We start from the raw sequence: 17,308 nt of genomic DNA, 5'->3' as shown, positions 1-17,308 counted from the left end.
ACAACATTTCATTGATTAGTTTTGGATAGATTATACATTTTTACTGTAAAATATCTGCCACCTCAAATAAGCTTTTGTTTGCCAATTTTTGCTCATATGTTAAATATAGTATGTTTTGTCAAAAATAAAGTAATCAAATAATATGTTATAGTGTTTATTCCAATGTAGCCTAGGCTATACTGCCCTACAAAGGCTAAGAGCAGTATCTTCAATTTTTCAAAAACAATTTTTTTGCACAAATAAAAAGTGCAGGATCTGCTCTTCAATCTGTTAAAATTTCATATGGCTACCTAATAAATTTCTTATATAAATTGACATTTTTAGTTGCAGTATTGTATTGAAAAGTAGGGTGAAACCAAGGCAGAATGCAGTATCTGCCCGTACTGCCTTGGTTTCACTATGATACTGCAGTTTGCCTTTGTGTCAGCATGAACATTGTTGCAGCTAGCTAAGTGGCATGAGTCAGGTTTTATAGCATACAGTATGTTATAAAACCTCTCTCAGAGAAGAAAGGAACTGTCAAAATGGCTTCACTTTTACGTGGAAAAATGCTGGTGAAACTTGCCTTAAACAAGTCACCAAAAATTGTTAAGTTTTAAACCTCTTAACCTTTTTATTGTTGTCAATTTTGTCTGTTTAGCTCTTTCTAGCTAGCATTAGCTTTTTTTACAGCATTGGGATAGCAACCATACCTTGGGGAATACCTTAGAGAAATAACCTTAAAGGTCAAAATTAATCTGTAATACTGACAGCTAGTGTTTAAAATAGTTACTGCAGTACAAATTCAAAATACTGGAGAGAGTCGTCTCCCCTACCCCCTCCTCTCCAGACTCACGGTAATAAAAAATTATTTGATTTATGATTTATGATTTATGATATAAGCAAGTGATTATGATGACTTGCTACACTTACTGCTATTTGTTATTGTATGGCCATGTAAGTATACGCAGTAATGCAAAGGCAAAGCGCAGTATAGCCTATAAAACTACCAAATTTTTGCCTGACTGTCAAAAAACTAAATGTTTAATATTCACCTGCCTCTGATCTATCTAATTGTACCCTTTGTTGTTAAATTTAATTTGATGCTTATATTTGGTGTAAGAAAAACACAAAAAGCTGTTTTTCTCAGTTTGGTGTTTTTGCTGATACTGCTCTTAGCCTTTGTAGGGCAGTATATTCAAGTAATGAATCCTTAAATTTGAAATATGTATGATAAAATGTATACTTTAGTTTTTACAAAGAAAGATTACACTTGAATTGTTGTTGTAATTGTAACCCTTTTAATAAAAAATATATATATATTTACAAGGTAGATGTAAACAAACTATTAAAAGGTAAATATAAGCCTTTTCTTTAAATATTTTTTATTGTGTTTTATTAGTGACAAATTTGGGGAGAGGATAAATATTCCAAAACTGAAAATACAGTATGAGAATTAACTGCACAATTACTAGACATGTTTTCCTTAGATATTATAGGCCAATTTGCAAGCACAATTTGTGAAAAAAAAAAAAAAAAAAATGAGATGCTTCCAACTGTTGCTCTTGCATTCTTTCTTGTGGCTCAGTGACACACCTGAATGAATGGCTAATTTAGTATGCGGGCCCCATTGTCTCCTCAGGTGCGAACCACTAAATATGCATGATGGTGTTGGATAGTTGACGCCCACTCGCATATTCCCTTTCCAAACAGAAAGTGTTTTGCAAAATTTAAATCAATGTATTGTGTTATGTGAATGATTAGTCAGGATGATTTTCACATCATTTTTAAGAAAAAACTCTAGGCAACAACCTCCATTAGTCTTATTGACACATATCTAGTATGTGTTTTGTGGCCTTATTTCAGAAACTTTAGTTTTTAGTTTTTTCAATAACCATGCATAAACATTATTCCCTCAAAAATACAAACATGTACATTCATGTTGCTCACATATTGTGGTAGCCCTGTTTGTGCTAAATAGAGTGTAATTACACCTTTGCCATTAATATGTTTATAAGCAACTGAAAAAAGCTCAAATGTCAGGGCATGTCAGAACATCTCAAGGACCCAAAAAACACCTTAGACCCCGGAGGGTTAAGCCCTCATGTTTGCCGTGTGTCTTGGTCAAGTATTGATTCCTGTAACCACTGTTGTTAGTCATGTTCATGTTCATGTCTTGTTTTGAGTTTTCATGCCATGTCTTGTTTATAATGAACTGCACTTGGGTTCTCATTTACACTTGCCTCCAGTGGATCACTTTACAGAGACATAGATCCGACTCCCACGGTTGTCTAATAAAAGAGAGAGAGGAAGTGGAGATGGAGGAAATCAGCCTGTATATCGTAGACAGTGCACTCCTTTTATCTAAGGCTACTTCAAGGATCTAATCAAGCAAAGATTTTGTGGAAGATTCGGAAAGTCAGGGAATGAATTTTATCAGAAACATTATCAATGTAAATATCACTGACAGACGAAATTCCTGCTCTCTGGCGAATATTAAATGCTTTGTCATCAAGTTTGAGTCAGGGGGGAATAAAGGGTTACGGTTTATAGGTGAAGACACTGGGAAGCACTGAAGGCAGAAATGGGTTTGGAATTGGGACCAAATCTGTAACGATTGTCAGACAATAGAATTGGCGTAAGGACAGTGCGAGATGGCAGTAAGAGGACCACACAATAGTGAGGCTGGGGAGCAGGAACCCTCTTCAATACCGATCCAAGCTGGGACCCAGTCACTGAGCACGAAATGACTCTGAAACCAGAACAATGTAGAGCGTATATTTGCTGCAAAGTAGTAAAATAAGAGATTAGTTAATTAATTGCCATGTTTCAAGGGGAAAATAGAAGAGGATACTCCATTGATCCGGACTGAACATATTGGTGAGGAATATAAATGTTTTATCCAGGATATGAACGTGTTGCCAAAACCGAATTTCTGTAGCACACAGAAAAGGTAATCCCATTCCACCCGATCAAAGGCTTTCTCTACATCATACAGCAGAAGAGCCTCAGATGGGAATTAGAGGCATAAATTACATTCAATGCCCTTCTTATATTATGAGACTGTAGTCTGTTTTGAATAAAACCAGTTTGGTCGTTGTGTATGATTGCCAGTAAAATCAACTTAAGACGCTTTGCAAGCATTTTACCCAGTATCTAGTTCAAAAGACTGATTGGCCTGTACGAACCACATTTGTGTGGGTCTTTGTCTTTTTAAAAAAATCAAAGAAATACAAGACTGACGAATGGTTGGAGGCAGGCAGCCATTATTAATGGAGTCTAATAAAATGTTTAGGTGCGGTGTTTTAAATGTTTGAGAAAACATCTTTCTGCACAGGGAACCCATCGGGCCCAGGGGTCTTGCCATTCTGCATACTCTGGATTGCTAGCACTATCTCCTCTGTGGCAAACGGTTATTTCAAATTCTGGCTCTTCTCTCATTGCGTTCACAAGTTTTTTAAATTTTTTTTTAGCTGACTTTTCCTTTAACTCTTCCGAGTCGCCGATTTGAATAGATTTTGAGAGTAGTTTAGGAGTAGTGTAGATAGTTTAGGTAGTTTAGGTAGTTTTTTGTGGAAGGAAAATGAAGCGAATGTCTTTGGTCTCATTGTTGACAGAAACTGTTTTGAGGAGTGGCACAGATAAAAAAAAAAAAAAAAACTCACCTGATATTCGTTGTAAATAGTTGTATTTATAGTTTGATTTTGTGTTCATTTTACCTTTTGTATAGTATATTTGCACTTTTTAGAAACCCCTCTTACTCAAGGAAGGAAAGCCCTGTAATGTAGCTGTCTGTGTAATTGTACATGAAGTGTTTTGTAGAGTTTCTAAGCAAAAAAGAAAAGAAAAAAACGACTATTGCCACACCTGCTTTTTGCTGTATATAGTTAGATTTTATCTCAATTTTACCTTTTTAATGTTGTATTTGCACTAAGTGGGAACCCTCATACTCTGGGAATGCAAGGCCTTAAATATAGCTCCCTGTATAATTGTGTGCATAAACTTTTAAAAAGTGGCAAAGCTAAAAAGAGAAAAAAAAGCCTATGGCTACACTCGCTTTTTTTTTTGTAAATCATATTTTTTTTGTATATAGCTTGATTATATCTGAATTTTACCTGTATATGTTGACATTTACAACTTGTGTTTACATTTTAAACCTTTTAACCCTCATGTGGTGTTCAAAACCCTATAACACCTGTGGTCTTCCCGGGTCAAAATGACCCGCCTATAAAAAATAGCTTATAAATCACTCATTATACCATATTTTCACACAATCTTGGATTCAGTCTTTTTGTCAACTTGTTCTCTTTCAATTAGGACTGGTTTTACATTTCTATTTGCATCTAATTAATCGTAGGCCTCATTTATTTGACAGTAGAGATCTCATTTTTTGAGTAAAAAAAACATTATTTTTGAATATTTTTGAATAATTTTGGAAATATTAAATGAAATCTAAAGAAAATTGGCACTGTTTATCACACTAGTCTACTTTAATTTTTCACCAGGAATTTTGTTTTGAAAAACTTTTATTTTGTACAAAATGGCACATTGTCACACTTGTGGTCTTCCCGGGTCAAAATGACCCGCCTATAAAAAATAGTTTATAAATCACTCATTATACCATATTTTCACCCAATCTTGGATTCAATCTTTTTGTCAACTTGTTCTCTTTCAATTAGGACTGGTTTTATATTTCTATTTGCATCTAATTAATCGTAGGCCTCATTTATTTGACAGTAGGGATCTCATTTTTTGAGTAAAAAAAACATTATTTTTGAATAATTTTGGAAATATTAAATGAAATCTGAAGAAAATTGGCACTGTTTATCACACTAGTCTACTTTAATATTTCACCAGGAATTTTGTTTTGAAAAACTTTTATTTTGTACAAAATGGCACATTGTCACACTTGTGGTCTTCCCGGGTCAAAATGACCCGCCTATAAAAAATAGCTTATAAATCACTCATTATACCATATTTTCACCCAATCTTGGATTCAATCTTTTTGTCAACTTGTTCTCTTTCAATTAGGACTGGTTTTATATTTCTATTTGCATCTGATTAACCGTAGGCCTCATTTATTTGAGAGTAGGCATCTCATTTTTTGAGTAAAAAAAACATTATTTTTGAATAATTTTGGAAATATTAAATAAAATCTGAAGAAAATTGGCACTGTTGATCACACTAGTGTACTTTAATTTTTCACCAGGAATTTTGTTTTGAAAAACTTTTATTTTGTACAAAATGGCACAGAATTACACTTGCGGTGTTCCACTGGGCCATTGAGGGCCATTGTTTCAATGGGCCATTGAAAGTGAATGGGAGAGACTGAAATATTTTCAGGAGCATGTTCATTGTTTATGTACACATATGAGCATGTGATGGATTATGGTGAGTTTGGGCTCTTTTTAATCTTAACAATCTCATGTAAATAATGATGTGCCATTTTCCACAATTTATGCATGCTTCATTGAGTTACGAGTTAAAACGCGACATAAGTGCTAGGCTACATCTATATTCAAGGCTCTGTGAGCGCCTGTGGGGGTTCGTGTGTTACAACTCCATTAGGAATATCTTTAGATCTGAGTGATGGATTATGCTGGGTTTGGGCTCTTTTTAATTGTGATAGTCTACTGAAAATAATGATGTACATTTTTCTACGATCTGTGCATGCTTCATGAAGTTATGAGCAAAAACCAAACGTGAGAGCTTCATGAGTATATACTTGGCTAGGTGCGTCTGTGGTATTTTTTGTGTTAGAGCGCCATGAGGAATATCTTTAGATCTTATTGATGGAATATATTGAGTTTGGGCTCTTTTTAATCGTGAGCTCCTGCTGTAAATAACGATGTGTCATTTTCCATGATCGATGTATGTTTCATGACGTTACGAGTAAAAAGGCCAAGTCTAAGCTACCTTGCTTGGCTATGTGAGTCTGTGTGTCTGTAGTATTTTTTGTGTTAGAACTCCATGAGGAATTTCTTTAGTTCTGAGTGATGGATTATGTTGAGTTTGGACTCATTTTAATTGTAAGCATCTGCTGTAAATAATGATGTGTCATTTTCCACAATCGGAGCATGTTTCATGAAGTTACGAGTGGAAATGTGTCTAAACTTCCATCATCCATGTATGGTTTACACATGGGTCTCTTGAAGGGCTTCTTTTACAAAAATCTCACTCAAGTTTAGAAAAAAGCCTGAAACAATTATGCTTGCTGTATTCTACTAATTGAGACCTTTCAAATGACATATGACACAGGACTATCTGAGCTGTATGATGTATTTGACATATTGCTGAATGTAGTACAAAAAAGTAGTTTATAAATTATGAATTTGTTTTTTTTTCTATTTATCAGCAAATAACTCAGCACTACTTAGGAGTTTATCAAACTGGCTACATTCATTGTAAGTTTCAGACTCTAAGCTTTCAAATGACACCTATTTTAAGTTGATCAAGGTAACAGTTTTGAAAAATATTATGATTATTTATTTCGCAGCTAGGTGGCGCCTGCGGGGGAACACTCTGTTTTAGAGTGATAACTCAGCTCTCCTTAGGAGTTGATCAAAGTGATTAGATGCATTAAAAAGCTGAGATTCTAAGCTTTAAAATGATACCTATTTTGTGTTGTTCCATTCATTGTTTGCATTGGTCTCTCCCATTAACTTTCAATGGCCCATTGAAACAATGGCCCACAATGGCCCTCAATGGCCCAGTGGAACACCACAAGTGTAACTCTGTACCATATTGTACAAAAGTAAAGTTTTTCAAAACAAAATTCCTGGTGAAAAATTAAAGTACACTAGTGTGATCAACAGTGCCAATTTTCTTCAGATTTTATTTTATTTTTCCAAAAATTATTCAAAAATAATTTTTTTTTACTCAAAAAATGAGATGCCTACTCTCAGATAAATGAGGCCCACGATTAATCAGATGCAAATGGAAATACAAAACCAGTCCTAATTGAAAGAGAACATGTTGACAAAAAGATTGAATCCAAGATTGGGTGAAAATATGGTATAATGAGTGATTTATAAGTATTTTTTATAGGCGGGTCATTTTGACCCGGGAAGACCACAAGTGTGACTATGTACCATTTTTTACAAAATAAAAGTTTTTCAAAACAAACTTCCCGGTGAAACATTAAAGTAGACTAGTGTGATCAACAGTACCAATTTTCAAAAAAAAAAAAAAAAAAAATTCCAAAATTATTAAAAAATTAAGTTTTTTTTACTCAAAAAATGAGATGCCTACTCTCAGATAAATGAGGCCCACGATTAATCAGATGCAAATGAAAATACAAAACCAGTCCTAATTGAACGAGAACAAGTTGACAAAAAGATTGAATCCAAGATTTGGTGAAAATATGGTATAATGAGTGATTTATGAGCTATTTTTTATAGGCGGGTCATTTTGACCCGGGAAGACCACAAGTGTAACAAGGTATCAAAACCCCCCCTAAAAAAGTACGAAAATTTTCAAAAAACATTTGAGAAGTAGTTATACCCTTTGGGAACAGAGTCACTAAGTTTCAGTCCAATGCGATAACATTAACTAGTATTTTTGGGAAAAAGAAAATCTTCTCCGGGTCAAAATGACCCGAAGACCACATGAGGGTTAAAATGCTTCATTGAGCATGTTTGTGTTTTTTGTAGTAAAAAAACTATAATTTTTCTATTCGGATTTTGTGTTTTTTGTGTGATTTTGGGTCCAGTATGTTGATACAGTACATAAAAGTGAAAAAATAATTGTCTGTTCATATAGGTGATGTTGTGCTGAAAAAAAACAATACCAAACATTGGTATGGTAAACATTTGTTTATGTCGCAAATGTAAGATTAATAAGGGAATTAAGATCAATATAACTCAAAGGGGATTGAATTACAGGGAAGAACCGAATTATTATGCAAATTATTCAGAATTAATATTTAACACTTTATCAACTATTCGTCCACCGATAAGTTGAGATTAGGGTATTTATCAATTCTGGACAGATTATTATCCCGTGGCCTACGGTAATAATATCATAAAGTTATGATAACTGGTTAATATGAGCAAGGTAGCAAAATCTTTTTAGTTTAAGGCAGTAACTTGTAAGCACACAGCACAAGACGCTTGTATGTAAAATCAACCAAGACTTTATTGAACTACTCTAATACACACAAACTAAACTAACGAAAACACACAAACATTCATTCAAACAGTGACAGAGAGTGATGTTATTAACGGAGTGTGAATGGAGTCCCAAATGTCTAGCGTTAGACACTATTTCTTGACCGCAACCTGAGAGAATCAAACTACTAGCACTTTAATCTTAGTTCGTTTTCTTAATAAGATTTGCACCAGTTCACTTCAGCCAGAATTAGGAGAATTGTGTACTTGCGTTTAGATGCTCCTGAGCGCTTGCGTTCCCTGTGACGAAGTTGCTGGAGAGGGAATCTCTTCGGCGCTGATTGGCTGGCAGTCGGTCGATGATGCGTTCTGAGGGACAGCACTCGATGGTGAGTGGTTGGTTGGCTTTGCCGGGTGGCGCTTCGTTTGCGGGATTTCCTGGATTGCGGGTTGCTATGCAACGGAGTTTCCTCTGAGTCTGGAGCGACTCTGAGAGGGGTTTCTTTGACGAAGTTCAGCGAAGGATCTTACGAAAGAGTTGATGAGTTTTGCGTGAGCTCTTGGTGGTTTGAAGAGTATGTAAGCATACACGCTGGACGATGGAAAGGTCAGCGAGAGCAAAAGTCACTGCAAAAGCGAGGCACAAGGCAGGCAAAAAGCAAGGCAAAAAGCAACTCATAGCTGCTTGTCATTGGGTTATAAGCGTGTCCATCTGACCCATCCTTCCTAGTGCGACAGCCAATCAGATATTGTCTTGGGCGGGACCTACGCCCCGTTCTCCGGTTCTTGCATGTAATTAGCGTAAAGTCCACATGATCACGTGTGCCCAAACTCCTGAGAGTTTAGTTAAACGCTTTAATAAGTAAACTTAATAGTTTAAATATGGTGCATCCTACACACATCTACTTTATATCAAAATTCTAGAAATCATTTACCCATCAAGTAGGTACCAAAATACATATACTTCCCATAGTTGAGGTGGGAGTAAATAAGGATTTAGCTGTGATAAGTGTTTAACACACAAAATTAACTTGAGTAATATAAAGCATACAGACTACAGAGAATACACATGTATGAGGCAACTTCTGGTGTTTAGTTCCTATAGCTGAGGTAGAAAACCTTACAAATAGGCTGTAATGAAAGTTAAACACACAGAAAGAACTCCACAGGTTACATAAAATATACATGATACTTAAGATATATGTGAGGTAAATACTGGTGATCAGTTCAGCTTATTGGAAGCAATTTTGAGACCGTTGTTCGTATTAAACCACAAGTGGGTTAATTTCAGTCTATTGGTTTTGGAGACAAAAAGTCTCTGGAATTTACAACTGCAGAAAGGGGGGTGTCCCCTGGTTGAGGGTTTCTGGTGATTCTGGGCCATAAGAATGCTTTAGCATCCTTCGTTTCCTGATAAGGCTGTGGATTTATGCATTGGGGTCACCACAGGGTTTCTTGGCCATTTGGTCGAAAGTTTGGGGAACAAAGGAATCTTTTCCTGCTGTCCTGGCATCGCTGGTTTGAGATTTGACACGCACAAAAAGGGGAAGGGGGGTGACGTCTCCTTTAGCCATCTCGGCACCATGACTGTGTTTTATGACTTACTAATGGTTCACTAGGGAATCGTTCCGAACTGTGGAATGTGGTGTTGGTTTCATATGACATGGACTGTTCAAGGATAATCCTACACAAAATAAAAAAAATAAAAAGTACTCAAAAACGGCCAAAATAGCCCAAGACTCCGGAGAGTTAACTGAAGCACAAGAAGTTTACTTGGCTTGTCACCATACTCAAAAAAATGCATGTTTATTCATTATTAAAATGGATGTGCCTCACTCACTCAAATGCATGCCGGGAGTCAATATCTTCAAATTTAAAATAACTTTTATTTTAGCAGAAAACCTCTGGGAGCTAATTACAATAAAACACCAATGACACACCTTTATGCTTCTTAATTTTTTAGAAGATTTATAAACAATTGTCATTACAAAATTGGGATCAAAATTGTTACATAGATCCACGTTACAGTATGAGTGGCCCAAACTAGCAAAGTAGCATTTACTGAAGAGGACTCAAACTCAGTTCTTTGAGGGCCACCACCCTGCAGAGTTTAGCTCCACCCGAATTAAACACATCTGATCCAGCTAATCAAAGTCATCAGGATTACTAAAAACTTCCAGGCAGGTGTTTTGGTGATGATCAGTTGAACTTCACAGACCACATTGCTTGAACTGCCCGGTCATGTAGATTTGCCTTGTACAACATTAGGAAGATCAGGCCCTTCCTATCAGAACATGCTACTCAACTCCTTGTCCAAGCGCTTGTTTTATCCAGACTGGACTATTGTAATGCTCTCCTGGCTGGTCTTCCAGCTTGCACAGTCAAACCTCTGCATCTGATCCAGAACGCCGCAGCTAGAGTGGTCTTTAACGAGCCGAAAAGGGCACATGTCACTCCTCTCCTCACAAAATTGCATTGGTTGCCAGTTGCCGCTCGCATCAAATTCAAGTCACTGACGTTTGCCTACAGAACAACCACTGGTTCTGCTCCCTTTTACTTTAACTTTTTACTTCGGACTTACGTGCCATCCAGGAACTCGCGCTCTGCAAGTGAACGACGTCTTGTGGTGCCATCTCAAAGAGGCACAAAATCTCTTTCTCTGACCTTCTACCTGGACTGTTCCCTGCTGGTGGAATGATCTGCTCCATAGTCACTCAGAGCTGAGTCCATAGCCACTTTCAAGAAACGGCTGAAGACGCTTCTTTTTCAACAGCACTTGATCCAGTAATACTAACACTTTCTCAACTATTACTCAATTCTATTCTGTTCTAGAAAAAAATAAATAATAATTACTGCGTTAGATTAAACTGAGAAGAGTCATAGCACTTGCATATTGTTGTCCTACTGTTAGTTTAACTGCTTCTATTGTTCTCATTTGGAAGTCGCTTTGGATAAAAGCGTCTGCTAAATGAATAAATGTAAATGTAAATGTTTTGGAGCTGGTTGGATTTAAACTCTGCAGGACAGTGACCCTCCAGCAGCTCAGGTTGAGACCAATGATTTACTGTGAACTGAGACGCTCTGACACACTGAAAACACAGGATCATGAGTTGCTCGTTTGTAAATGAATAGAGTGCCGTGCTTCACTCTGAAACACGGAGCATGTCAGTGTTAGGTTTACTGACCAGTTTTGGCCACTAGAGGTCCTCGTTGTGTTTCATTTAGAGGATGGATACCCGACCCGGGCCGAGTTCGGACAGATATTTAGAAATTATGTTCGGGTTCGGTCACATCAGCGCAATAAGACATTGAACATTTTAAATGTAAAACAGCTTATTATGTAGGTAGCCAATGTGCCTGATGCTTTCACTTGATGCAAACATTCGTTTTTTTGTGATTAAAATACATGTAAAATATTACCATAACATCTGTCTTCCTGTGTGCATAAATTTGTTTATGTAGCCGCAACAACTGTGTTAAGTGCGTGTTGCTCCATGCGCGCTGATGCACTCATCCTGTTGACATTTCCGAATGCCTTCCTACATTTGCTTAATAAAAGCAGGCTTTCCACACAAACAAACGTACATGTGTCATTAGTATGAGAAAAAAATGGGATTTTAACTGTCGGTCTCGGGTCGGGCTCAGACATAAATATCTTTATGCCTGTTGGGCTCGGGTTGGGTTCGGTTACTGCTCTGTCGGACACGGGCCGGGCTCGGACAGAAAAATTCGGCCCGATCCGCACTCTAGTTTCATTTCAGTTTCCCACCATCATATCATGTGTTATTGTTCTCACCTGTGCCTCGTTTCCTGTGAGTGTATTTAAGTAGCTCTGGTCCTCTGTTATTTGCTTTGTGTTTGATATGTTGAGACCAACCTCTCCAGTCTTTGGTAAATGCCTCCTGTGATTTTATTTGGATTTATTTGCTCTATGTGATTTTCTGACATTTGCTTTTGTTGTCCTTATATTTTCTCTTTGACATTTTTAGATGTTTTTAATTGACCTTTTTGGGAAACACTCACCCTCTTGGCTTTATGTATTGACCCATTGGAACAACTGGAGTTACCGTTTTGGAATAACTTTATCATTAGCCTTCTTCATTCAGCCCTCACAGCTTGGCTCTAATCTTGGTCCTTACAGTCAGAATATTTATATTTATATATTTATATGAATACATCACAATATGATATTCATACTAAGCCATATCCTGTTCTCTCAACAATGCATTGTTAGTATTAATGAAAAAAAATCCCAGCCAGCTGATAGGTAACTCTGTTTCAGTTAAACGGCATTTGGTGTGTCATTCATGAACCCCTTTCGACAATCCTAGCTATGTCCTGATTATCTTGATGGTTCTACAGATTATTTTATCAGATATTCCCTTGGTGTGAGGTGTGTTAAGAGTGTCCTAACCTCCTAATCAGTTAAAATGAAGAACTTATAGGCTACATGAAAATGCATATAGCCTACTATTTGTTAAGGTTTTAAAAAACGCCCCAGGAAATCAATTTATAGCGGAAATATCACCGCTTTATGGAAAAGTTTGTTTCTGTTGCTGTCAACATTGGCTTTGGAAGATACATTAAAAATATAGTTTGCTTCTGTGTATGGATCTACAATGCATGGCATAAAATGTGGTTAATAGTGGATAATTTGACGCGCTTCCGTGTCAAGGTGTCTGTTATCAGCGGATTCTGTTCATGTGTGCCCAGACATTTGAGAAATCCCGACCAGCTGATGTTTTACAGCCATGTCCGGAATAAATAGTAGGCCTATGTATGGTAAACCTATACATACAGTTAGGGTGATATTAAAGGACATAAACCGTGATATACGATTTTGGCCATATTGCCCATCTCTAAGTCATTTATTTCCTGCGTGACCTGTAAAGCATATTGTTTGGTCACACCACAAGGTGTCACTGTGGCCTCAAAGCTTCAACACTGCCACTCTGAGCTCGATTGCTTCAATTTATTCATTTTTAATTTCTGCAGGTTTGGTCCTCCATAATTCTGTTCTCTCAACAACACATTGTTAGTATTAATATATATATTTTTTGTAATCCCATCCAACTGATAAGTAACTCTGTTTCAGTTAATTGCCATTTGGTGTGTGGTGTTAATTTTGAACCCTGGCTGAGATGCTAACTGTGTCCAGCACACAGCCACTAGATGGCGCTGCTAGCTTGTTCAGTGCTGTCAGAAGCAAATCATGCATGAAATAGAAGCATTTTACAGTTTCAGTGACTGTTGCAAATTCAATCTTCATACAGTCCATTCCCTTCCCCTCACCCCAAACAATATTTTTCTTAAACGTATGCTGTCCATGTGGGTCATATACATCTGTATAAATATGGAAAAATATCAGCAGTGCTAAGTGGCCGCTTACCTTGCTTATTGGTTAAGTCAGCCTCTGATTATAGCATAGTTCATTATTTTAAAACCATTCACCTCAGTATCTCCAGCTGACAGTTTGGACTCTTCAGTCCATCAGAAAGAAGCTTCACTCCAGAATCCTGCAGGTCATTGTTACTCAGGTCCAGCTCTCTCAGAAAGGAGTTTGAGGATTGTAGATCTGATGATAATCTCTCACAGGACTGAGCTGTGAGATTACAGCTGTGTAGCCTGTGTAGAGAACAAAACAAAGAGCAGTAGTAATGCTTACTAGCATTTATAATCTGGAGCTTGAAAAAAACTTTAACGGTAGTGAATTAAGCAAAGCTAAAACATTTATCTCTTCATAAATCATCAAGGTAACCCTTCCTTTTACAGTCCCCTAATTACTAGGTATTTACCTGGTAAATATATGTTAAGTTATAGTTGGTTATTGGTAATTACCACAGGTCTTACATAGTTGTTGTTCATTGCTACACCCATTTATAGAGGGTTTATCAAATAATTTACCTTACACTTACCTGGTAACTACCCCACAGGAACAGTTTTCCCTAATGTCATGGCACATCTTAAATACTGGTTATGTTCTTGCAGATGTTTTTACAATTTACTCAGTAAGTAAAGTGGAACTGTACTGTAAAATGAAGCCTTGTTTATTTCCATGGTATTACCGGAATTGTACCATATAACCTGATCATTCCCTTTTCCATATAGTCACAATTTTTTACCTCGTATGTCCTGCAACGTTACCAAGGAAAACATGACAATTTACTCGGTAAGTAACGTGTAACTGTACTGTAAAATTAAGCCTTGTTTATTTCCATGGTATTACCGGAATTGTACCTTATAATCTGATCATTCCCTTTTCCATAGTCACATTTTTTTACCTCTTATGTCCTGCAACGTTACCAAGGAAAACATGACAATTTACTTAGTAAGTAAAGTGAAACTGTACTGTAAAAGGAAGCCTTTTTAATTCCATGGAATTACTGGGATCTTAACCTATAATCTGTAATAGCTACAGTAGGGTAAGATCCCAGTAATTCCATGGAAATAAAAAGGCTTCCTTTTACAGTACAGTTTCACTTTACTTACTGAGAATGTTCAACGTGATCTCATGAGAATACGTGTGTATTTTTACGTAGTGTAATTCTACCATATGTACATTTACTTACGTTTTATACACACAGAAATGTATAATACTGACGTATTTACAGCACTAAAACGTAAAATGTTTACGTATTAACAGCACAAAAACGTAAATTATTTACGTATTAACAACTCTGACGTACATATTTGTATTCTTTTTTATGCATATTAAAATCAAGGCATTAATGTTTTGACTATTGCATTGAAATGTCTTATCAATTACGTTTTCAGTCGCATTTATGCAGTTTACTCAAGAAATAGACTAATAACATTTTGCTCTGTTCGTGCCTTCTGCTGCAAACTCGTTTCGGAGGATTAGCCTACATGCAGTTAAACAAGAATACACTTTAAAACCTTAAAAATACCTTATTTAATCGTTTAACCATTTTAATATTTAGTTTATTTACAGTGAGACACAAAATGCGTTTTCTCCAATAGAACAATAATACACCAAGGGCCCTATCTTGCACCCAGCGCAATTGACTTTGTACACCGACGCATGTTTCATTCCTATTTTGCACCCACGCAAAGCGCACTTTTCCCTCCACAGAAGCACATTGCTAAACTAGGGAATGAACTTGCGCTCCCTGGGCGGTTCAGCGCAAAAAAGGAGGCGTGTTCCGGCGCAAACAATCCCTGGTGCTATTTTACTGTTCCATAAAACAATTGCGCCACTGGCCATAAAAAACCTAGTCTAAAGTCAGTGGTGCATTGCGCGTTGTTCATTATACATACAACCGGCGTAGCGTCATAGAACGTCTCTGAAAAGGTTCATGCCCACTTTTAGGGGAAAACAATCCGGCGAGCGCCATACACAGTAACGGATTGAGGACGTGTACTAACCCTTACAAACATGTAATTTGTATTTAAAAAAAAAATTTCACACAGTAGGCTACCCCTATTATGCATTTGTATTTAATTATTTTTTTCCACACAGTATTTTGTATTTTATATTTTATTTTAAATACATTTCCATGTATGTATGCCCATCTCTGCCTGCCATCATCATCAATATCTTGCTGTTATGGAAATATCATGAATTACGGATGATGCTATCGAAAGCTAAATCAGGCTAGTTGTATAGCTGGACAGAAAAGTGCACTCAGTAGCTACTCTAAATATAAAGACACAATATTATACATTTAAAGATGTTTACTTCTTAAAACCGTAGTAAAATCATTCACTGGCTACCTGGTAACTCGATGAGGTACGAGTAAATGTCCGGGTAAACCACTGGGTGGGGTTGTTAGACCAATTTGACGCTGGTAGAATGAAACGGGATATGTTTTAAAGTTGCCCAAATTAAGTTTATAAATGTATCGTTCACGCTCTATGGAAGGCAGGGTGGACATATAATTACTCGACATATTTCATCTAAGTGATTTCTGAAGTTATACACGTCTGCCGGCTGTGTACAGACGTTGTTTTGTGCCGCTATTTTGTATTGAAGTCTATGGGAAGTCTGGCTTGTTTTCCCCTAAAAAGGGGCGGTTACGAAATTGACAGTTAAGTTCCCGGATGTGCCGGTTGTATGTATGCTATTTTAAGGGCGCATGCTTGACCATAATGTATAGCGTGCAAAACGCGCATACACTTTGATTCTCTAATCTACACAGAAGCAGCAGTTTTCATTTTTGCAAATCATATTATTACAAACGATAGATAGATAGATAGATAGATAGATAGATAGACAATTTATTATAAAATCATACATCTAGCTTACACATTTACCCACATTATTATATACCTGTTTAACCGAAGCTAATTTGGGTGTTTCTCTCCATCCCCAATGTCACTTCTCTCTCTTTTACGGTCGTGACGAGAGCGTTGCTCTCCTCGGCTGTGAACCGCTCCTGGTGCGCGCCTGTAGCCTATGTAGTTTTAAGAAATTGTTATGGGTAGGTTTAGGGGTAGGATTAGCTGCTAAAAAAAATCTTTTAATGCTATATTGTTAATAAAATTGCCATTTCCCTACACTCTGTACATTTTATCCTTTTTATATTCAGTATAAAATGGGTAACGTTATGTTTAGGTTGGGAGTAGGGTTACGGGATCTTCCATTTATCTAAACGGTAAAAGGTAAATTATACAGATATCTTAATGATATGAAAGATTCGTAAAGATACATCGTATCTATTGTATCGTAAAAAAATTGCAGATACATCCATATCATACGTTTCAGCATCTATCCAAACGTACAAAACATACGTTTTCTATCTTTGAAAATTACGTGTTAATACGTAGTATTAATAATGAGTTGATATTTAACAGTGGTGTTTTTTTTCCCTGGTAGTTTCTCTGTAATTGCATACTAATCACCTTAAGTAATTACACACTAAAATACTATAATTTACCATATTCTTACCAGGTAAATACTTAGTAATTAGTTTGTAGTTTCTCGGCATTTACATACTTGTTACCTGTGGTAATTACCAATAACCAACTATAACTTACCATATATTTACCCGGTAAATACCTAGTAATTAGTTTGTAGTTTCTCTGCATTTACATACTTGTTACCTGTGGTAATTACCAATAACCAACTATAACTTACCATATATTTACCAGGTAAATACCTAGTAATTAGGGGACTGTAAAAGGAAGGGTTACCCACATCGAACCAGCATTTATTTTCACACACATTACTTTTTTTTTTTTTTATGAACTGTCTAGGCCAG

General features: G+C 36.5%; 1 protein-coding gene across 1 annotated transcript in view; it reads right to left on the bottom strand.

Annotated features, from left to right (window-relative positions):
• Nucleotides 1-17,308, bottom strand: part of LOC307157320 (protein NLRC3-like) — a gene marked incomplete at its 3' end in the record, with an annotated part of 73,515 nt that overhangs the window by 28,271 nt on the left and 27,936 nt on the right. Inside the window, exon 6 of the mRNA XM_079869190.1 lies at nt 13,539-13,712. Within this exon, the coding sequence (XP_079725316.1) occupies nt 13,539-13,712 (174 nt within the window). The remainder of the gene's footprint in view (nt 1-13,538; nt 13,713-17,308) is intronic.

The sequence above is a fragment of the Squalius cephalus genome, assembly GCF_949319135.1.
Source record: "Squalius cephalus genome assembly, chromosome: 4".
NCBI classification, from domain to species: domain Eukaryota; kingdom Metazoa; phylum Chordata; class Actinopteri; order Cypriniformes; family Leuciscidae; genus Squalius; species Squalius cephalus.
This window is presented reverse-complemented; position numbering and strand designations above follow the sequence as displayed.